Source organism: Lithobates pipiens, unplaced genomic scaffold (genome assembly GCF_037356315.1).
Source record: "Lithobates pipiens isolate NorthernLeopardFrog02 unplaced genomic scaffold, aLitPip1_a1.2 Scaffold_8, whole genome shotgun sequence".
Taxonomy (NCBI): Eukaryota; Metazoa; Chordata; class Amphibia; order Anura; family Ranidae; genus Lithobates; species Lithobates pipiens.
Window position 1 is genome coordinate 342031556 of NW_027507903.1, and position 25046 is coordinate 342056601.

Here is a 25046-nt window from a genome sequence, read left to right on the forward strand (position 1 = left end):
CTAGACAGCTCAGTGTACTGCTGTTTCTCCTCCCCCTAGCTCTTATGCAGCTGAGAACAGAGGGAACAGAGGGAATGTGAACACTTACAAAAAAGGGAAAAAAGGCATTTATAATGTATTTTTATATCTATACAAAAATGTTTTGTCTTTCATTTCTATTTTAACTGGTTCCGGACTAGCCGCCGCAGTTACACTGTGGCAGCTTGGCTCCCCTGGGCGAGCTGTCGTAACTGGACGTGGGCCGCTTTAAGAGCACTAGGGGGTCGATGACAGAGCCAATGCGTGTGCCTGGTGGTCACAATGTCCGCCCGCCACTCACGATCACTCCTGTGAGAGAGAGACAGAACGGAGGTCTGTCAATGTAAATAGACAGATCTCTGTTATGTCAGGGGTGAGGAGACTGATCAGTTGTTCCTAATGCTTAGGAACAACGATCGGTCTCCTCCCCCAGGCAGTCCCATCCCCCCAGTTAGAAACACTCCCTAGGTAATGCATTTAACGCCTTGATCACCCCCTAGTGTTATGCCAATTAAATTTTTTTTACAGTAATCAGCCTTTTTTTTTTTTTTTTTTCAAGCACTGATCGCTTTATAGATGTCAATGGTCCCAAAAAAGTGTCAAGTGTCCAATCTGTCCGCTGCAATGTTGCAGTCCCGATAAAAATCGCAGATCGCAATTACTAGCAAAAAAAAGTTATAATAAAAATGGCATAAATATATCCCCTATTTTGTAGACGCTATAACTTTTGCACAAGCCAATAAATATACACTTATTGCGATTTTTTTAAACAAAAATATGTAGAATACATATCATGTTCTAAAGCGCTGCACAAACTGTTGGGTGCTATATAAAACCTGTATTATAATAATAATAATAATAATAATAATAATATCGGCCTAAACTGAGAGAGAATTATTATTTTTTGGATATTATAGCAGAAAGTAAAAAATATTTTTTCAAAATTGTCCTTAGCACAAAAAATAAAAACCGCAGGGATGATAAACTACCACCAAAAGAAAGCTCTATTTGTGGGGAAAAAGGACGTCCATTTTGTTTGGGTACAACGTCGCACGAATGCACAATTGTCAGTTAAATCAATGCAGTGCCATATCGCAAAAATTGGCCTGGTCACTAAGGAGGCAAATCTCCCGGGGTTTAAGTGCAGGCTTCGTTTGCAGGTAAGTTTTGTATAATGGGCTAGTATGTGATGCATACTAGCACATTATGCTTTTCATTTACAGGCTTTGCGGGGAGCAAAAACCCATCTGGGTTTACTTCCTCTTTAAGGGATGACGGTATATGAAAACAAAATATACATCTAGTGCTCTCCGTATGGTAAAATGTATTCACAATAAAAAGGTGTGATTGCACGTACAAGAATGGCACTTAAGCCATGCCAGCTGAATAAGGCTTGTACACTTAGATCAGCTAGATGCCATGTAGCCAAGGTTAGCCGTGGGATGACAGAAGCGATCAGGCTCCTCCTCCCATACACGTTGCGTCTTGTGTCCTGGGTGTGGACTTCCTCAGTAGGGGTCCTATTAAGCATGCTGGGAAAGAGTGTAGCCTAGCCATGTGCTCAGCCAGAAAGAACCTTGTCGCTGCCTGAGGCCATGGGGGAGGATCTGCCAGAGAGCAAGAACCTCTTGTTACCTGGGAGCATGTGGAGAAGGATGGAGATTTGAGATGAAGTACCAGAGGTGACTCTTCATGAGTCGGGGACTGTGAAGAGGCTGGGAAATCATCAAGAGGAGCTAATCTAAGGAAACTCTGCATGGTGCTGTGAGTTTTGTTGCTATAGGAGACAGCTGTGGCTATGTAGGTATAGAGCATTGGTCGCAGGCCTAAGGCCCTTGTTTTGTATTGCTGTCTGCTTTTTTGGAGGCAGCTGATCTTCTTTTGCATATTGTCCTAGGGTGTCCTGTGCCCTAACCCTCTCTCCCACATTGTTTTCTGTTGTGAGCAATAAACTCACTTTGTGCATTCTAAAAGTGACTGGCACCCATCTTTTCTGCAAATGTCCACACCCACCATGCCTAAGAACCAGTAACAACCGATCCAAAAACAGCTAGTGAGCCCTGAGCCATGAGGTGATAAGCAGTTGAATCTTGATAGAAGTGTCAGTTGAAGGAGGAAAACAAATGAAAAATAGGAAAAAAAAAGTCTTCTCCAAAAGGAAAAGGAGACATCACCTAAAGACAATAACAAAAGACTGGAGCCTTACAGAGTAGGCAGGATTATATGGGTAGGCACATAACTCATGGTCTAAGAATCAACTGTGTCCTGAACTGTAGAATTAAGATACATTTAATAAACCGTTTCAGGTTGCTGGAACGGACATACTTTGTATTAACATATTCTTTGTATTAAATATACTATGTGTACCTGGATTAATTTTTTTGGTCATGCTACATATGCCCTACGTCAGGGGTGTCCAAACTTTTTTCAAAGTGGGCCGGATTTGATGAAGTGAACATGCCTGAGGGCCGACCATTTTGCCTGACATTCTTTGAACCATTGAAAATTCGGTCCAAGTGTGTCCATCCGAGCACTAATACACTGCCCAACAAGAATTCTCTTGCCTTTGTTGCACTCGTTCCCAACACACAGACGAATGCTCTGCACTTTAGGGGGCACCGTTAATTCTTAATGGTACCCCACACATTGGAAAATGTAGGGTGCTTTTGGTGCAGTGCAATAAAAAAAAAAAAAAAAAGCTTGGGAACTTCTTTCCCAGCATTTTTGTGAGTAGGGAAGTCCATTGAAATTAATGGGCTGCCCTACACACAGTACACAGCCACACAGATGTTGCATTTACGGGCTTAAAACAGGTGGTGAGGAGGCAACATAATGCCTCTTTACCGCCATTCAAATGCCTCTGAAAAGAGATCTGTGCATGGATTGCTTTTCAGAGGAGCAGCAGTCCTGGCTAATATCACACACAAGCCCTACAAAAGCAGTTTTGATGGTATAAGAATGGGGGGAGGGGGGTCCGGATTAAAACTAACATACACACAGACACAAGCACACAAATGCAGGCACACATACAGACAAATGCACGCCGCACACACATACAGACATATATGCACATACATACAGACACATGTGCACACACACACACACATACAGACATACATACACATACTTACAGACACATACAGAAATACATACAGACACACATGCACACACATACAGACACATGTGCACACACACGTACACACATACACACACATACATACAGACACATGTGCACACACACACACATACATACAGACACATGTGCACACACACACACACATACAGACACATGTGCACACACACACACACATACAGACACATGTGCACACACACACACACATACAGACACATGTGCACACACACACACATACAGACACATGTGCACACACACACACACATACAGACACATGTGCACACACACACACACATACAGACACGTGCGCACACACACACAGACACATGTGCACACACACACACACACACAGACACATGTGCACACACACACACACAGACACATGTGCGCACACACACACACACAGACACATGTGCGCACACACACACACACAGACACATGTGCGCACACACACACACACAGACACATGTGCACACACACACACACACACAGACACATGTGCACACACACATACATACAGACACATGTGCACACACACATACATACAGACACATGTGCACACACACATACAGACACATGTGCACACACACATACATACAGACACATGTGCACACACACATACATACAGACACATGTGCACACACACATACATACAGACACATGTGCACACACACATACAGACACATGTGCACACACACATACAGACACATGTGCACACACACACACACATACACATGTGCGCGCGCACACACACAGACACACACACACACACACACACACACACAGACACACACACACACATGTGCACACACACACATACAGACACATGTGCACACACACATACATACAGACACATGTGCACACACACATACATACAGACACATGTGCACACACACATACATACAGACACATGTGCACACACACATACATACAGACACATGTGCACACACACATACAGACACATGTGCACACACACATACATACAGACACATGTGCACACACACATACAGACACATGTGCACACACACATACATACAGACACATGTGCACACACACATACATACAGACACATGTGCACACACACATACATACAGACACATGTGCACACACACATACATACAGACACATGTGCACACACACATACATACAGACACATGTGCACACACACATACATACAGACACATGTGCACACACACATACAGACACATGTGCACACACACATACAGACACATGTGCACACACACATACAGACACATGTGCACACACACATACAGACACATGTGCACATACACACACACATACAGACATACATGCACACAAATACAGACACATGCATACACATACATACACACACATACACACACATGAATAAAGGCCTTTTTAACACTAATCTAGCTTGTAGTACAGTACCTTTGCAGCTTCCTCATTCAGCAGGTACTGCACTGTAGGGGGAAGCAGAGAGCACAGCACAATCCTCTGCACTTTACTTTCACTTTTGAAGCTCACGGAGCTTCTCACAGTGCCGGGGATCGGCTGATCTGACAGCCCTGATCCTGCAGCACAATACATTGAGAAAGACCAGGCGGGCCGTTCAAAACCGGACCGCGGGCCGCAATTGGCCCGCGGGCCGGACTTTGGACATGCCTGCCCTACGTCTACAATTGGTTAAAGAGGAGCTCCTTCAGAAAACATTTAACGTCAGCAGCTAAAAATAGCTGCTGACTTTTAATATAAGGACACTTACCTGTCCATGTATCCCACAATTTCCTTGCCCAGAGCCGATTCCTCAATCGGCTTTGGGTGCAGGTGCTGGCATCTCTAGCAAGGGGAACCAGAAGTGAAGCTTTGCAGCTTCACAGCCCGTTTCCTACTGTGCATGCGTGAGTTGCGCTGTGCCTTGCAAATGATCCTGTAGTCTTCTGGGACCTGTAATGTGTCTACACTGAGAACTGAGCGAACAGTCACTGCTGATCGCTTAATTCTCAGTCTTCAGTGAGCACAGAGCCAATGACTGGTTCTCTGCTCTGCCCCTCCAGTGCTCAATGGAGGATTGGGCTGTGGAGAAGGTGGGAGTGACTGGTCCAGGCTCTCAGCAGCGAGCTGAGCCAGCTGTAGGTCAGGCATCTTGGTGGATTCTGACATTATTGTCAGGATATCTGCAGAGCCTGGAAGAGTACTGTGAAATCAGCCGACAGCGGGCTTTAGACTGCTGTCAGCTAAATCTGGGTCACAGGAGTACAGAACTAAGTGCACCCCTGACCATACTTTTTTCTTTAAATATTGTAAATTACAATATTTACTATAGCTTAAAATCCAAAGCACCATAATATCTTTCTGCAATGAGGTAGGTGTGGCCATCAGTAGTCATAAAAATGACCCCCCTAAAAGTTACGTCCTCCCAATTTGGCCCACTGTTTCATTATAGCTTGTCATGTTTGATATAAATAATTATATTATTCTGTGCTACTAATTTAGAAACCTTGTTTCTGTGTAAGGCCAGACATTATCTGTGTACAATGTGTGCAGCCATATTTGCTCATTACTTACAGTGGATATAAAAAGTCTACACACCCCTGTTAAAATGTCAGTTTTCTGTGATGTAAAAATACAAGACAAAGATAACGAATTTCAGAACTTTTTCCACCTTTAATGTGACCTATAAACTGTACAACTCAGTTGAACAACAAAACTGAAATTTTTTAGGTGGAGGGAAATAAAAAAAAAAAAAAAAAATAAGAAAATATGGTTGCATAAGTATGCACACCCTTAACCACTTCAGCCCCGGAAGATTTTACCCCCTTCCCGACCAGAGCACTTTTTGCAATTCGGCACTGCATCGCTTTAACCGACAATTGCGCGAATGTGCGACGTTGCACCCAAACAAAATTAACGTCCTTTTTTCCCCACAAATAGAGATTTATTTTGGTGGCATTTGATCACCTCTGCAGTTTTTATTTTTTGCTCTATAAAACAGAAAAAGAGTGCAAATTTTGAAAAAAAAAGTAAAACATTTTTTACTTTTTCCTATAATAAATATCCCCTAAAAATCGATAAAAAAAAAAACTTTATTTTTCCTCAGTTTAGGCCGATATGTATTCTTCTACATATTTTTGGTGAAAAAAAAAAAAAAAAAAAAAAAAAAAAAAAAATTGCAATAAGCATATATTGATTGGTTTGCACAAAAGTTATAGCGTCTACAAAATAGGGGATAGTTTTATGGCATTTTTATTATACTTTTTTTTTTTTTAATTAGGGGGGCGATGAAGGGGTTAAATGTGTCCTGGGAGTGATTCTAACTGTGGGGGGGAGGGGGGCGGGCTTCAACTCACGACAGAGATCACTGCTGTACATGGCGGGGATACGTGCCTGTTATCCCCGCCTCTTAAAGGGGACGTACAGGTACGCACATTTGCCCACCGCTGCCATTGTGCAGACGTATATCGGCATGCAGCGGTCAGCAAGTGGTTAAACTAATAACTTTCTTGAAGCACCTTTTTACAGCACTCAGTCTTTTTGGGTAGGAGTCTATCAGCATGACACATCTTGACTTGGTAATATTTGCCCACTCTTCTTTGCAAAAACACTCCAAATCAGTCAGATTGCAAGGGCATCTCCAGTCCACAGCCCTCTTCAGATCACCCCACAGATTTTCAATCAGATTCAGGTCTGGGCTCTGGTTGGGCCATTCTAAAACTTTAATCTTCTTTTGGTGAAGCCATTCCTTGTTGATTTGGATATATGCTTAGGGTCATTGTCATGCTGAAAGATGAAGTTCCTCTTCATGTTCAGCTTCCTAGTAGAAACCTGAAGGTTTTGTGCCAATTATGACTGGTACTTGGAACTGTTCACAATTTCCTCTACCTTGACTAAGGCCTCTGTTCCAACTGAAGAAAAACAGCCCCAAAGCATGATGCTGCCACCACCATCCTTCACTGTGGGTATGGTGTTGTTTTGCGCCAAACATTTATTTTGGAATTAAGGCCAAAAATTTCAACCTTAACACGATTTCTCACATGCTTTGGGGAGACTTCAGGTGTGTTTTTGCAAAATTTAGCCAGGTTTGGATGTTTTTCTTTGTAAGAAAAGGCTTCCATCTTGCCACTCTACTCCATAGCCCAGATATATGAAGAATACGGGAGATTGTTGTCACATGTAGCACACAGCCAGTACTTGCCAGCTACTCCTGCAGCTCCTTTAATGTTGCTGTAGGCCTCTTGGCAGCCTTCCTGACCATTTTTTTTTCTCGTCTTTTCATCAATTTTGGAGGGAAGTCCAGTTCTTGGTAATGTCACTATTGTGCCATATTTTCTCCAGTTGACGATGACTGTCTGCACTGTGTTCCATGGTATATCTAATGCCTTGGAAATTCTTTTGTACCCTTCTGCTGACTGATACCTTATAACAGTGAGATCCCGCTGATGCTTTGGAAGCTCTCTGAGGTTGGTGTAGGATGCCACAATGTGAAAATGTCACAAAAGACCAAATAGAACACCTGAACTTATTTGGGGTTAATCAGAGGCACTTTAAATGATGACAGGTGTGTACTGACTCCTACTTAACATGAGTTTGAATGTGATTGCTTAAATCTGAACAGAGCTGAATCTCCAGTTATAAGAGAGTGTGCACACTTATGCAACCACATTTTAGTTTTTTCTTTTTAACCCCCCCCCCCTCCAAAAAAAAAAAGATTTCAGTTTGTTGTTCAAGTGAGTTGTACAGTTTATAGGTCAAATAAGTTTGGAAATTATTTACCTTGTCTCATTTATTTTTTTACATCACAAAAACCTGACATTATAATAGGGGTGTGTAGACTTTTTATAACCACTGCTGCTACACAATGGTTGCCATTTTCTGCTTCTTCGTGTGGTCTAAGTTTACAAGTTAGTTGACTTGTTGTCTATAAGCTAGAGGACAATGTAAGGGAATTTAGAAGAAGGATATATGACTTCTCCAGTCTGCTCTGTATGCCTTTGTCAGATTGCAGACACTTGCCTGAATGTAGGTTCCACAGCGAGGACAGGGCTTGGAGTTCTGCTCTAGCCACTCCACACTCTCCAGTTCTTCCACTGCCTTCTGGAGTACTCGCTTCCCATATCTTTTCTCCAGAAATTTCTTACCATCCTCATCTGCAGCCAAATATTCATCACGCAATGCAAGCAGCTTCTCTGAAAATAAGTCATAGAAAAAAAAACACTGGATTAAAGAATGATTACCAAGAACTATAGAATATTTAATTAGTTTTTTAAAAACTAGACATGGTATTAATTATATATAAAATAAAGTGTGCAACTAACAAAACTGTGAAAGTTATCTTGTATCATAAAGTCCACATAGCGATGATAAAAAATATATTGAGGATGCGTGTTCTGCGAGCTCCCGGTTACCAGCTGCCCATCCCGGCTTCTCACCCCTGTTTTTTACAGAAATGCTATCGGCCAAAAGACACAGAACCAGATCGTCCACCCGGGGGAAACAATTCCAACACTCCACAGGGTGAATTACACCATTTCTTCGTGAAGTTACAAAGACTTTGCCCAGGCACCACAGTGGTGGCTCCACAAGGACACATGCTGGAGGCTCAAACCTTACAGGCTCAACCTTCATCTCCTTGCCCTTCTAACGCCTCAGATTTCATACCGGAGACACCCGCAGCTTTCCGCCCAAATATGCCAGACCCCTCATAATATACTTGCGAGAGTCGCCTGGATCAAGACATCCGGGCCTTGCTGCAGACTCTCCTGACCAAAAATGACATTGAGGCCCTCATCCTCATCCGGCTGGAGGAAACTCCCCAAAAGGGACATACATGCGGTCAGAGACGATGTACAGTCTCTCTCAGCCAAGGTATCATCGGAAGAAAGCTCACTGTCCTCTTTGGAACAAAGAGTGACTGCCTTGGAAGATTCCCAGGACTCACACACGGATTCAGCAGTAACCCTGCAGCTGCACCTAGGAGGACCGGAGCCGCTGTAACAACCTGTGGCTTTGGGTCTCCTGGATGCTACGTGCGCTATAGACCTGGCGGCAACTGGCACGGCCATCATTCACAAAATTGATACAGCAATACTCACAAAAAGACACCGTTGTCCGCAAAGCTTGTGAACACGGAGATGTAGACTTTGATAGGGCCTCCATCAAGATCTTACCAGACCTTTCCCGGGCAACGCTGCAACACATGGCCTTGATACGACCAATAGTGGACCTAGCGAGGCAACAAGGCTGCACCCATTGCCAGAGGCGGCTCTAGGCTTTGTGAGGCCTTAGGCAAAACCTAGACATGAGGCCCCACTCACGCCCATAATGGGAAAAATAATGCAAACGATAAAAAAATTAACGGTATAAATTACATATATTAAGAGCTTTAAAGTGCTGGTGTCAGCGCTCTCTATCTGTCCTGTTGTCAGCGCCCTCTAGCCCGGTTCTGGTGTCAGCGCCCTCTAGCCTGGTGCTGGTGTCAGTAAAAGAGATAGCAGCGGAGAAGCCAATCAGCAGGCAGTGTCGCGCAGGATACGGAGCCCCTGGCCCAACATGGCTGTACCTCCCATACCCCCCCCCCCCCACAGTGGAGCCCTGCATAAGCTGGGGTAAGGGCAGGGTGGAGGGAGGGGTCAGAGGCTGCCAATCACAGGTGGGCACACTGGGACACTGGCACAGGACTGAGCTGTCCTTGCTATAACACATGATCTGGAAGAAGGGAGTCGAGGGGATGGGACAGGGAGTGGATATAAAGACCAATCTCTGGCTGTGGCTGAGGGATGCTGCAGGAACATGGATGGGGGAGGCTGGCTGTCTCTCATGTTGGTGGTGGCTGGCTGCTGAAAGGGGTTGTGGCATGGTAGCTGTGCTTCTCCCTGTAGCTGGAGCCCTAGTTCCCCCCGCACTGATTGACAGCCCCAGACAGGGGCGGCCCGGACACCTCTTCTCTCCTACTTTCCCTTCCATCGGCTACATACAGCGCTCATGAGGCCTCCTCTGCAGTACCTTCCTCTCCTTGCCACTGCACGCCAGATGCCTCCTCAGGGTGTGTGGGGACCGCTCCGCTGAGCACTCCAGTGGTGGGGGATGACAGCTGGGGGGGGGCGCGCGATCTGTGTCTCTGGAGCAGCGACAATTGTGCTCTGGTTGCTGGAATCTCCTCCTCCAGACAACACAGCGCTGGCCCCCTCTCCTCCCCAAGACAAAGCCATGCTCTGTCCCCTCTCTCCACTGCCTGCCCGTAGAGCTCACAGGCAATGTTAACCCGCTGCTGGCCGGAGCTTAACGCCACAGCGGCATTGTTGTCAGCAGAGGCAGCTCTTCAATTAGTCCTTATTTGCCTAATTAGAGAGCCACCTCTGCCCACCGATGGGGCTACCCATTGGCGGTGATTTTTCAGAGAGCCACCACGTCCTTCACCCTACGTGTATCGGGGGACCCAACAGATCTTTTCTCCTTTCTGAAAGCGGATCCCATGCAGATTCCTGACTGGCTCACATTTATCCACCCCGGAGGACGCTCGGGTCCTGCCTCAACCTGGGGCCCTTCACAGGCACTCCCTTAGTGATCCAGGAGACGACCCAGAGTTCCATCTATGGAACAGACACGTGAGTCCTAAATGTGCTGTCTCTGCTTGTCCTTCCCCTGCCTCCTGTCACTGACTGTCATTTGCCAACACCCCGCTGATCCACTGCTGCCGAAATGGCGTACTGCTCCCCCGCTGTATCTGCCTCCAATGGTTGTCTTATCACAACACTCAAGAGGGCCCCGTACACATTTGGATCCTCTTGCCCGACTGTCCCTGAGCTCTCCTGGCTGACCTACCCGCCCACAGGGCTTGTGCACAAAGCCGACAAGGAAGACTTACATCCTGGGGCTCCCAGACCTGCGAGAACTCCGGGGCTCTTCTTAGACCCCCATGATGGTCATCCTGCTCTATGGTCACTGTGCCTTCCTGCTGCATGAACCCCTTTGGCCTATCCAACCCCTGCTTACAGGCTAACTAGCACTTTTCCAGGTAAGATGTCAGGAAACCCACAGGGAATCTTTGGACAATTACACCTATCACCGGTAGGACATCTATGGAACCCTGTCAGGAAATACATTACCCCAACCTCCATCGCTGTACTATGTCCTGACCGGGGTTGGACTTTTTAGTCTGCACTGGCCCCCTGCGAATCACACCGCTCTGTTTATGCAACCCCAGGAATTATGCCATCCCTGTACATTTTTTGAAGGACTGTGTGCCGACTTGTGCCAACGTAACTTTCCGGAATCTCATGAAGTCAGGACGGTTTCAATCCACTCACTTCCTCATAGCAGGACACTGGCCTCCGTTGTCTGCCCTTAGAGACCCTGCCGGCCCCTTTCAACTGAACTTATGGAAAGCTTTCCAACTCCGTAACTTTTTAAAATCACTGCCCCCTCCTGAGAACTTTGACCAATCTCTCACTATTTTTGAAAGGTATTGTTCCGACACCAGAACTCTGCCACACACCCTCTTGATCAGTTATAATATACGGATTACCCCCCCCAATTAGCTCTCCAGTGATCAAGGAATAATGTGCAAATACTTTCGAATCCTTCCATAGGTCAGCTCATTTGCTCGCCAGCATATGTGGAATTCAAAGAAGGGGAAATTTAATAGTTTAGTAGAAAATACTTGTATTTATTCCAAATATTTACACATCCATGAACAAATTAAAAAATCCAAGTAAAACACAGCTGTGGAATTTACTCTGCAGGCTAATGTGGGGTGACATCACAGATCACTACTCTACCCGACGCGTTTCCCTGTAAGAATTATGGACTAGGAACGGAGAATCTCTGTCAATGTTTCTTACAGGGAAAAGCATCTGTGATACTTCTTTGAATTCCACATATGCTGGAGAGCAACTGAGCTGACCTATCAAAGGATTGGGAAGTATTTGCACATTAATCCTTGATCATTGGTGGATCAATCATTACAGCGGGAGGAAGTCGTGTTTACCTGGGAGCCAACATTGTGGAATATTGCAGGTGGTTACATCATAATAAGCAACTTTGATACCTATAATTTGGGATCCACCCTGTCTGGTAAGAGGCCAATCTTCTTCCTTTTTTCCCTTTATGAAATTATAAGAACACACTGCTGATTATACGGATATCCACTTTTTGCGTTGGAATATATAAAGATATTCAATATATTTTTTTATCATCATTATGTGAACTTTATGATACAAGATAACTTTCACAGTTTTGTTAGGTTTGCACACTTTATTTTATATGTTGAATTTAGTATTTCGATTGTTTTAAATGTTGCTGCACCTGTAATTTGATTTCACTATTTTGTTCACATGAATTTTTAATATAATTTTTTCTTTTAGGGAATGCATTCGTCTGATCAGAGGAGTAGTTTTGACGTCTACTCTAATGGCTCCGACTATGTCCAGGCATTGTAGAGAGATTTAATTTGGATGCTTAGAAGGAGGGCATAAGAAGGTGAGGACAATGTTCTCATTGTGGTGGAATGCTGAAATCATCTTTGGGAGAAAAGATGGCTTTGGGAGCAAGACATTGTCATTGTGAAATATGAGGAGCTATTCAGAAAATGACTGCCAGAAACATGTTTGGTAGACATGTTAGTGACCAAAAAAAGGCTACTCTGCATTAGAAATCTTTTAGTGAAATATGCCTCATAGGTTCAAACGGTGGTTTCTGCTAAACAGAGAGAAGCAAGATGAGATCCCAAAGAAGCAAGGAATGCTACAAGGGGAAGCTTAATTTGAGATACACCTTGAAAAAAAGGTTCTTACTAGCGTAAATGAAGCCAGAGGCGTTTAAAAAAAATAATGGACAAGGCTGAGACCTGACCTCAGAAGCCTGCTTAAGGCCAAGTTATTGTCAAGACCTATTTCTAGGAAGAACAGAGTTACAGTGTAATCTCTGGGACTGAAGTGCTGTTTTTACACCAGGCAAAAAAGAATTTCCAGGTACAATGATAGATCTCCCTGGAAAAGGCTTTTCTTGCTTTCAGCAAGGTAGGAATAATATACTCATAAACCCCTCTTTAATACATGATGTTCACGTGACTGGCCTAAAGACAGCTCAAATTAGGTATTTACAACACTAATTTTGTAAAAATAATGACATAGTGTGCTATGCCAGCCTCTAACAGAGAGGCTGGCATTGAAAATGTTATGATTTTATTTTACAAGCAATAGCAGTGGGGGGGGTTCGAGACAGACACAAAGGCACATTACAGGGAGAAAGGTGGAAGGTGGGGGGGAGAGAGCAGAGGGGACAGCATATGACAGAGGGAGCAAGCAAAGCCAACAGAATATTGGCATGCATTAAAAAGGGAATTAACTCCAGAAGGCTCTGGCCTGGCTGCACCTGGAGTATGCCGTCCAGTTCTGGGGACCAGTCTTCAGGAAGGATGTGCTGGAGAGAGTCCAAAGAAGGGTAACAAAGTTAATAAAGGGACTGGAGGACCATAGTTATGCGGAAGATTACAAGCACTGAACTTATTCTCTCTGGAGAAGAGGCGCTTGAGAGGGGATATGATTTTAATGTACAAATACCGTACTGGTGACCCCACAATAGGGATAACATTTTTCCGCAAAAGGGAATTTGAAAAGACTCACGCCCATTCACTAAAATTAGAAGAATATTGGTTTAACCGTAAACTGCATAGAGGGTTCTTTACTGTAAGAGCGGTAAGGATGTGGAATTCTCTTCCACAAGCAGTGGTTTCAGCAAGGAGCATAGATATTTTCAAAAAACTATTAGATAAGCACTTAAAGCGACCACAACATACAGATATATACTATGTACTATTGACATAAAAACGCACACACGGATTGGACTTGATGGACTATGTAAGCGCCTAGTGCATAACTTACTTTCTCTGTAAATCCCTGACATCTTAGTGCTCTTAACCAGAAAAGAAGGACCCTTGTATCAATATGTCTGATGTGCCCGCCATAATGTCACAGTCATGATAAAAATCGCAGATCGCCGCCATTACTAATAATAAAAAATAAAAAAATGCCAGACGCTATAACTTTTGCGCAAACCAATCAATATACGCTTTTTTTTTTTACCAAAAATATGTAGAAGAATACATATCGGCCTAAACTGAGGAAAAAAAAATGTTTTTTTATATATTTTTGGGGGATATGTATTATAGCAAAAAGTAAAAAATATTGCTTTGTTTTTCAAAATGTTCATTCTTTTTATGTTTATAGCACAAAAAATAAAAACCGCAGGAGGTAATCCAATACCACCATAAGAAAAGCTCTATTTGTGGGGGGAAAAAAGGCATCATTTGGGTACAGCGTCACACGACCGCGCAATTGTCAGTTAAATCGACGCAGTGCCGAACTGCAAAAAGTGCAGCCAAGAAGGGAGTAAAATCTTCTTGGGCTGAAGTGGTTAAAGATATCCTAATTTTGTTTCAAAACCAACATAGACCTACCTGCTGTTAGCTTGCATGGGGAGACTCCATGGTAGGTCATCCTACAAAGGGTACAAAAGGCATACTGACAGCTTGAGCAAATACCCATCGGATCCCCTGGCTCTTGCATTACAGGGGTCTCACAGCTTGGGCGAGGACAATAAACAACATCACTCATCAAGTCCAAAGTAGATTGCAAGAGGAGTCGATCATAACGACTGAACAATTGTTCTCCCACCAGCATCTTTACCTGCAAAGTACACACATTTACACTTTTATGGAGTACTGATGTCAACTGTGTTGAGATTCTGCATTTACAATATTCACAGAATATTAAGGGTCCATGCACACTGGGCTTAAAAAAATGCCAGTTTCCTAAGCAGAAAAAAGTAATGCTCATATAGAGTGATTTTATTACACGCGTTTAGGCACGTACATTTATCATTTTTTATGCCAGAAAACTCCTCTCAAAAAATGCAAACCAGCGGGTTTTTTTTTTCTGCTTCTAAATGTCCTAATGTGCATCTCTATCTGGGATGAACAAATATTGTCTCAGTATAAGAGCCATTTATATTTTCCTATATTTTCCATTGTGTATTTTTTTCAGAGCTGTGCAGAAATCCAACATGCAAAAAACGTCTTCACAAAGTTTCCTAGAATCGGTCACTGCTGCTCTGTCTATATACAGTGTGACTGGTCTAGTATCTGCCCTTCTATCATTTTCTGTAGGCAACTTGTAGTGGTGGACCTGTTGGGTTGCACAGGAAAAGTGTAACACAGCGATGATGTCACTGCTACTTTTACAAGGGAATACCTGGGCTGGCAAAGGCATTTGGCACACAAATTGGATTTAAATCTTTTGTGTTTTTTAGGTATATATTTAGTGTTTCTGTGCCCAGAGTTCAGCTTTAATGCCTAATATGTGCTATATCTTTACTAATGGGAGGTTAACCGTTTATGCATATTTCATTCCTTTACAAAGGTTGTTTACAATTTAGATACTCTGGGTATATCACAATACAATTTACTAAAATTAGGTTTGCAGACAGATTCAATTGTATAGTGAATACAATTTCAATTGAACTTTATTCTGAAAGACTGGATATTGTAATGCATGGTGGCGTTTGGATTAGCTGTATAGTTTATATTACTTATTTACCTTGCTACCTGTACCATTTAGAAGCTGTCAATACAGCTGTCTCCATATAATGCATCCATTTCGATAAAATGCAGAACCTGAAATACTAAGAGCATTTTAAGGTGGTGGTAAAGTCTTTTGTTTGACTTGTACCTACACTTAAGCCTATAATAGGGCTCAAATGTAGGTACAGTGAATATTTCCTAAACTTGCACTGTTTAGGAGGTATTCACACTGCATGCAGCCAGTAACATCACAGGTGCATGTGCTCTGCAGGGACGGCATCCGCGTGCTGTCCCTTCAGAGCTCCATGCCACGGCCAGCGCACAGGTGCCCGGAGTGACGTCATCTTGGCTTAGCTAATCAGACGGCCGGGGCACCTGAAAGGAGGATGGGGTAAAGATGTAAGTCCTGTCAGCAGTGACAACACGCCACGGGAGGGTTTTGTTTTAACTTAAATATATCATAATGTGCTAGTATGCCATGTCTTGCAGGGTTTTTATTTGTTTTTTAAAGTTGTGGTTTACTACTGATTTAAGGAAGATCTATCACCGGAAATTAAAAGGGGGTATTAAATCTTTGTGAATGTAGCACTTGTCTCTGTTCAAACTGTGGATTATAGGCTAAATTTACCTTTTGTAAAAAACGAAATAAATAAATCAGGGCTGTGGAAATTAATAGTAAGATTAGTAAGTAAGATTAAGTCCTCGATTAATTGATTAATTTTTTTGATCGGTACTCACCTCTCTTCCGGGTCTTCGGGGAGTTCCGTCGGAGATCCAGTGACATCAGACATCTACGTCACTGGACTCCTCCCCCTTCCCCAAGTGCCTCCATCTTCTAACGAAGGGAAGGGGGGGAGGAGTCCGGTGACATTGAAGTTCTGATTTAACGTAACACGTACTGGGGAGGAGCTACACATGACGCCACCTGCTGCTGCCCTACGGAACTAACACGATTGCCGGATTTACATGCTGTGTTTTTATCATCTTCATGTGAGTAGTTTGTGTTTGAACACAAAAATGAAATATTATACTTAAGCAGTGAGCACTTAGATCTTTTCTTTCTACCCATGACCTAATGATCTAAGGAGACGTGAGAGAAGTTTATGGTCCGTGTTAACCCTTTTGATACCCGCTTGCATGACCACCTGTTTGCACAGGGGTCCATGCCATAAGGTGAGAGTGATTAGTTAGACCGGAGGTGGAGGGATTGTCACGCTACTGTGGAAAAAAAATTACTTACGTCAGTGCTGTTTGAATTTAAAACGTATTTGTGTGAACTGTGAAGTTAAGTCATGGATTGTGGAAACTAACTAGTGTCGGGTGATTGTATATAGTGTATACCACATTTACCACTGACTAATGCAGAGTTGCAATGCAAGGAGATCAGCTAAAAGTAGTTGGATCTGTATGTGCGTTATAATTAATCGAAATTAGTTGATTAATTGATTTTTTTTTTAAAAATGATTAATCGGACACGAAAATTTTAATCAGTAACAGCCCCAAAATAAATGCACATGATTTTGCAGGTTAAAAATATGATTTATTCTTTTTTTTTTACTTTGCACCCACCTTTATAATCATATGAAGTTAATCACAAGAAATCCCTCTTACATCAGAGTCCCCAGAGTTCCCCTTTTAAACCTGAATCCACAGAGTTCCCCTTTTACATCTGAACTTCCAGAGTTTCCTTACACTGTAAGGGGAGACTCTGCAGACTGATGTAAGGGAGAACACCGGGGGGGACTCTGACCTAAGGGATGCTCTGGGAACCCTGATTTAAGGGGGAACACTGAGAACACATTACACTCTTGGCTTAGACAACTACAGGCAGCAACCCTGCTGGGATGCCAGAGTCTGGTCTGAATAATGTGTCGGGTTTCAGGTGGTCTGAAACCTGGACACATGATTTAAAACCCAAACTATCCAGGGGAATCCCGGAAAGGTGGCAACCATAGTGTAACAGGTAACATTTTAGAATCGATAAACGTATCCTTTAAAAATAAAATGATCTTTTTGTAGCTGTAGTTCCACCCCTCTGAAGCCAAAAAAATTCTGCATAGCTATAGGGGAAGGTGAAGCCAGAAGTTAGCTCTGCCCCCTTTCCATTTTTCAGCACTCTGCTTCCTGATTTTGCATGCTTATTTATTGCAAACTGAGCCCTTCCACCAGCTATTTAGAGGACAGGATCCATTACAGGATATAGGAGTGAAAACGAGATCAGCAGAAGAAACAAGTGAAAATTGTGGGGGACCTAGGGATCAATACTCCCATAATTCTGCAGACTATTACTACCTTACAGAGAGCGCTCTGCCTGCGTTCACAGCGGCAAAGGTAAGTATTGAGAATATTTTTATTTTATTTTTTGTTACAGGTACAATTCTTGGGAGTTATTTTTATTTTATGTCAGGTCCATGCACACCCCGGCTTACAAAAAAAAAACGCTCATACACAGTGTTTTTGTAAACATGTTTAGGCGTGTTTAGCTTTTTTTCCACCAGAAAGCTGCAATCAAAAATGTAAACCAGAAGGGTTTTTTTTCCTGCCTCTAAACACTGAGCTTAAAATATGCCTCTAAAATGTCTTCACCGCTTCTGGACCACCTCACGCAGTTATACTGCAGCAGAAAGGAATGTACAGGCAGATTAATGTACCTGTACTTTGCCCTTTAAGAGGCAGCTCACGGCCTGCGCCAGCTGGGAGCTCTGTGACCGTGATCATGGGTCCCACGAAATCGATGTCCGCAGGCATACCCATGAGCGTCTCACGGTGAGGAAGAACAGGGAGTTGCTAATGGAAACAAGCATCTCCCCGTTCTGCCTAGTGACACTGTCCAGCTCTCCCTGTAATTAGGAGCACTGATCAGTGACATGTCACACACAGACCCTCCCCCCAGTTAGAATCACTCCCTAGGACACACTTAACCCCTCAGTGCCACCTAGTGGTTAACCCCTTCCCTGCCAGTGACATTTTTACAGTAATCAATGCAATTTTTTAGCATTGATCCCTGTATTAATGCCAATGGTCCCAAAACTGTGTCAAAATTGTCCAATGTGTCCGCCATAATGTCGCAGTCAAGATAAAAATCACTGATCACTGCCATTACTAGTAAAAAAAAAAAAATGCCATAAAACCATCTCCTATTTTGTAGACGCTATCATTTTTGCACAAACCAATCAAACGCTTATTGTGATTATTTTTATCAAAAATATGTAAAAGAATACGTATCGGCCTAAACTGAGGAAAAAAATAAATTTTTTAAAAATTTTTGGGGATATTATAGCAAAAATTAAAAAATAATGCATTTTTTCAAAATTGCCCCTTTTTATGTTTATAGCGCAAAAAATAAAAAATGCAGAGGTGACCAAATACCACCAAACGAAAGCTCCATTTGTGGGGAAAAAAGGATGTCAATTTTGTTTGGGAGCCACGTCACACGACCACACAATTGTCCGATAAAGCGACGCAGTGCCGAATTGCAAAAAGTACTCTGGTCTGGAAGGGGGTAAATTCTTCCGGGGCTGAAGTGCTTAAAGTGCGTGGACACATAGGATAATAGCTGCTTCTGAGGGCAAAACGCAAAACTCCTGTAGAAGCAGCGATTAAGCCAGTGTGCATGGACCCTTAAGCTTCAGAAAATATTTATGCACCGACTTCCAACTCACATCTAAACACCTATCAGTATACTGTTGTGAAAATACACAAGCACTATTAAAGTGGGTCTGTATTCAAAATTAAAATTTCCTGGGTGGAAAAAGAACCAGTAAAAAGGAGAGATAAATATTTGTCATTTTCTAGAGAAAAAGCTGATTTAGTCTCCTTTCAGTGCTAGCCTTAAAGTGGTTGTAAACCCTTACAAACCACTTTGACCTACAGGTCAACATGTTGACATTTTGGGAGGATTTTATATTACTGTTATTCATTATTTTTATTATTATATTTTTGTTAACTCGATTTGAGTTGGTGGGAGGATAGGAAGTTTTTTCTTCTTTAAATCCAATTTTTTCCTCATTTTTACCTCATTTAGTATTATTACTTTTCTTTATTTTTGTTATATATCTGCGGACCAACAGGGTTTGGGGTGTTTTAATATACTGCCCTTGCTCTGATATACAGGGTCTGCTTTGTTTTTGATATATTAGTCTTTACCATTGGACTAGCTTTTTCCATTCTATTTTTTATTTATTCTTTTGTTCATTTTTTATTTTATATTTTATATTATTTGCAATTTTCTTTTATTTGTTTTTTATTTTCGTTTGTTTTGCTGGCGGTTTGCTGCTAGCTTCGTTTGCCCTCATTTAAGATGTCATTTGAGGTTACATGCGGTTGCCATGTTTATGCAACTTATTTCCGGTTTTCCTCCCCTCAGCTCAGAACGAGGCTTGGTGTGTATTGTTGGTATATTAACGTGATGCGTCAGCGCGTCGCCCACACCCCAGACGACGTCACATATGAAGAAACGTGTGTAGGGTGGTCTCGACGTCTTGACGCCATCACGTGACAGGAACTATTGGGCGCTCGTTTTGCCGGCCGGCATTTAACGCTGTTTTTATATATTCGCTTGTGAGTATGTTACATATTTTTATAATAAACTGGCCTTTATGTGGATTTACACTATGGGAGTTTTTCTGGTCTGTACCCTGTACCCTGTGAGAGATACTGTCAGTGGAGGTCGTTTTTGGAGGGGGCTGTTGCTGTTCCATTCCGATGGTCTTTACATGATTTGTATTATAAGCCTGAACTTTTCTTTGGTCTGGTAAGCGTGCATTTGGTCTATTTATCAGCACATTGGCGGTGAAGGAAGCCTGTCTCCATGTGAACTTTTCTTGGAAGAATCATTTTCCAGCTTTATGGACTGCCTGCACTTTTCTTTTCTTTTTTGAGCACTTTATTGAGCACATTATTTGTGTAGTTTTATGAATTGTTGCACTTATTTCTTTTGGAGCACTTTATTTATTCATCTGATATCTTATAATGAATCTATTTATTTATTTGATATTTTTTTTTTATTAGGATTGCAGGTTTCTTACCATTTATTATATATATATTTGTGATTTTTCTAGCAAGTTATTTAACACTAGTCACATGGTGTTTATATAGAATAATTTATTTTTATGTGTATGAAAACCGCTACTGGGGATTATAGGTCCTTGGTAGTGTATATGTGAAGTATTTGTTAGGTTAAAGTTGTGGGGTAGCGCAGTTATATTTTTGTTTTATGCTTACTTTTGATGTGTGTCACATCGTAATAATTGCAGCTTTACAATATTTAGAACATATTTGGTGGTTGGGCTTTTAGGTAAGCGCGGCATTTTTTTCGTTTTTACAAGTGACACATAATGGACTACTTTGCAGGGAATCAAAGAGGAAGTAAACCCATCAGGGTTTAGTTCCTCTTTAAGTCTGAAGGTCTGGGGGGGGGGGGGGGGTCCTGGAGAGAATAGTAATGGGGTCCAGGAGAGAACTGTATAGGGAGGGCCAAGAGAAAATAGTATAGGGGGGCCAGGACAGAATAATATAGGGGGGGTCCAGGAGAGAATAGTATGGGGGGGGGGGCAGGAGAGAATAGTACAGGGTGGCCAGTAAAGGATTACCTCGTGCAGAGTAGCTCAGAGAAGCTACTCTCAGGGCCCTTTCTCATTCCTCCCTCCTCTCCCGTCCCTCCCAAGTGATGTCACACCCACACACAGGCTCCTGTGATGGATGGGAGGGGAGGGCTGCCTGGGACAAATTAATATTCTGGCCAATGAAATAAATAGCCGCTTCTAAACATTAAAAAAATGCAACTTGGGAGCGTTTTTGCTGCCAGGAGAAAAAAGTTTTGAAGAGCTCCAGTGTGCATGAGGCCTACATGTTTCCTCCAAATAGACAAATTTTGCAAGCTGTAAGCTTTAGATACAGTCCACAATACATCAATCATTAAAGAAGTGGAATGTGATGACTAATAATACAAACAGCTTTCTTGGATGTATTGGGCAGAGCAATAGACATTCCTATCTTATTGATGGTAAATTGCAAAGAAAAATAAGCAATGGACTGTTAATGACTTTCAGTATGCACGTCAACCTTCTTTGACTGCATAGTAGTGACCAGAACATTCACATTCAGGCAGCGCCATTCCACTGATTTCATTAGCCTAGCCTAGAGCATTCACAGTGTGAATCTTCTGGGCACTAGCATTTATGTGAACTAATGCTTGCTGTGCCTCTGACTGGTCCCCCACCACCAGCAGTGAATCGAGTGCAGAGTCCACTAAGCAAAGAAATGCTTGATTCTCTATTGCAGAGCTGCACAAGGAAGTTGCAGGATGCATGATACAGTGACAGTTCTCTGTGCATCCCATATCCTTGACCATGTGACCGTAGATCCCAAGGCCAAGCACAAGGAACTGATGAAGTATCACAGCGCCCGCCCTGTAACTTCTAGGCAGCTTTTGTATTTCTCCACTCAATGTACTCTGCATGCAGGTTTATTAGGCGTAGCCATGTCATAGCAACTGACCTCAGCTCATAAACCATGGCTAACTAAATATGGAGTTTAAAAAAAATAAAATAAACAGGTTACCTGGGCAGGTGTAGCGACTGATGTGCACTTGGGCTCAGGACAATTAAGTGCATGGACCTCTCCATCCCTGATTTGAATTTCAAAGTAGTCTCTAAGACAGCTATTACAGTAAACATGACTGCAGTCCTTAAAGTACGTACATTCACTGCCTAGCTTCTCAGAGAAACAGATATTGCATAAGAATGGTTTGCTGTCAAAACATTTCTTTTGTTGATTCTCATTAAAATTCAATATGTGTTTGATAAGGGCAGACACTGATTGGACATCTTGGATAGCACGTCTGTCAACTGCTCCCTCTTCAGGCGTGGCTATGCAGTGACTTGCTTTTTCATGGGTCTTCATCAAGGTGTGTGTTCCATTATTGTGAAGTTGAATTTCATAAGGTGATTTTATGTTCAAGTACTCAAGAGTCTCCTCTTTAAGAAACTGCATCCAAGCAAACAAAACGACACATCCTCTGTTTTCTTCCCATAAATCGTCTAAATGCTGGCACAAAAGCGTAAGCTGAAATATGGAGCACAAAAGTATTAGAACATGCTTTTATTTTATAGCAGTATAAGTGTAACAAGCAGTATATGCAGCAGTATACAGTTGGTAGAAATCGTGAAATTTTGGCATGGATATTGAAAATAATCATGCCAAAAAAAACTCTTATTTAAGCATAGTGATCATATAAAGCCATTTATTATCACAGTTATTTGGCTTCTTTTTAAATCATAATTATAACAGAAATCACCCAAATGGTCCTGATCAATAGTTTACATACCCTGGAATGTTTGGCCTTGGTACAGATGCACAAGGTGACACATACAGGTTAAAATGGCAATTAAAAAGGTTAATTTCTCATATTTGTGGCTTTTTAAATTTTTCCATTACAGAGTTGGACAAATTCTTTATGTTCTCAACATTAACCAATCACAGGATGTGCTACATAATTATTAAATCCAAGATACTCATAATGTCAGATTTTTCAAAAAGGAAACAAAAAGTAAAAGTAAATATATTACCTGTTTTGATGAAAGCCACTTGCAGCTGAGTGTGAATATGGGGCAGGTAGTGGAGGGATATCCTGGAGGAAGTTCAAAGTTCAAAACGATTGGTGGTAGAAATAAAACTGTTCCTTCAAAGCTCTCCACTATACTGTTTGCTGCAGAGTTGGCTAAATGTAAAAAAAAATAAAAATAACCTTATAAGCTATCAAATGCAGGATTTTCTTGTTTGGTTGTAAGTCTGTCTACTGGGAAGAAAAAAACTTTTACTTGCCATTAAGAAACATATTTATACAGGTATTTCTATAACAATATATTAAAGGGTTACTGTTTCTAAGGTAAAAAATGGAAGTCTATAATAAGCAGATAATATAATGTCAAATTATCAATTTACTCATAAATGGGTATCCAACCGCAGCAGAAATCCCCCTTCCAGGTACCAGGCCTATACAATGTCATTACAGTGCTACATCTTCCAGCATGATTAGCTGTGTCACAAGGGGAAGGCTGACCATTGTTCATTATAAGCCAGCCAAATCACTTCCTTCCACATGTTGCATGGTATACTTGTGCAGCACTTTTCTCATACAACCAGCAGGCTGAATGAAAACAAAATGACAGATCCCTGCATACACACAAGCATGTGGATGCAGGGAACTCCCTTGCAACTCTATTGTATTCTGGCAGTGGGAATTCCCTCATTCCTGTCAGATTACACAGATCAGTGCTGCAGCTATGGGCTGCAAGAGCTGATTGAATGCCGGTTTTCCAACATGACCATTCCACAGGAGCTGGCCTTTAGAATGGCTTCTGAAGAACAGAGAGTAGTACACACAGAAAGAAATCCATGCAGTTTCTGCGGAATTGGCTAATTTAGCTTCAGAGTACACTTCTTAGCCTTTGTGACACTTAATGACTGTCATTACCTTATACACAAGGGAACTGGGGTGTTCTTAAAGCTGTATGCGTATAGAAATCTTCCAAGGATGCAACATCCTGATTGTGGGATGGGTTTACAACAACTCTTTTCAAGCAGCAGGAGGTAAAAGCTGGAAATGAAGTTTGCCAAAAATCATGCAATGTGTATAACATACAGTATAACAAACCCCCTGCCAGTCTGGAGTCAGGCTCAGAGGCCAATAGCTATAGATGTTGAGAGATTAATGAGTAGTCAGCTGGACTGATACACAAACAGACTTGCTTAGCGAGGCTTATCCAAGGTGCGAGGTCTAAGTACCAACCGGTCTTCACCAGAGCTCCTGATGGTGGAGATGGATTTAGCTGTATGCTAATGCCAGGTTGTGGCCCTCAGCTTTGCCCCAGCAAGAAGAGAGCAAGCCACGGTCAGGTAGCGAATGAAGCAGATAAGGAACAAGCAGATATGTAGTCGATGAACAAGCCAAAAGCACAGTCACGGGTATCTGGGTGGGATCAAATGGAAGCAGTCAAAACGCAAGCCAAGGGTCAATAACGAGTGGTAACACAGATAAAGATTGCAGCAGGTATGCAAAGGAGAAAGATATCAGCTGGAGACAGCACAAAAATCTGACAAACAGGAGGTGCGGGGACATGGCTTAAATCAGGAAGTTCATGGGAAGAGGAGGCAAAGAGTTCAAGGTTCACCTGTAGCAAGATACAAGGCAAGATTGTCCATGGGATAAGGCAGGAAGCTAACATCTCAGGTAGCACAGCGAGAAGAGCTACACTCAGACACTGCAGAGGTCCCAGGTTTCAGATCTCGGGCCCTGTACCCCATCTAGCTGCTCCCTGCAATAGAATAAGATAAATA

General features: G+C 42.5%; 1 protein-coding gene across 4 annotated transcripts in view; it reads right to left on the reverse strand.

Annotated features, from left to right (window-relative positions):
- The window catches only part of RNF14 (ring finger protein 14), an 89426-nt gene that overhangs the window by 24234 nt on the left and 40146 nt on the right, over window positions 1-25046 (reverse strand). For 2 of the 4 annotated variants that reach the window (XM_077473139.1, XM_077473140.1), the window contains 4 exons: window positions 23276-23427; window positions 22269-22772; window positions 14586-14814; window positions 8144-8316 (listed from right to left, as the gene is read on the reverse strand). In XM_077473139.1, the coding sequence (XP_077329265.1) occupies window positions 8144-8316; window positions 14586-14814; window positions 22269-22772; window positions 23276-23427 (1058 nt within the window). Of the gene's footprint in view, window positions 1-8143; window positions 8317-14585; window positions 14815-22268; window positions 22773-23275; window positions 23428-24183; window positions 24202-24880; window positions 25000-25046 lie in introns of those variants that run through there. The other 2 variants (XM_077473141.1, XM_077473142.1) reach the window with 2 other exon arrangements.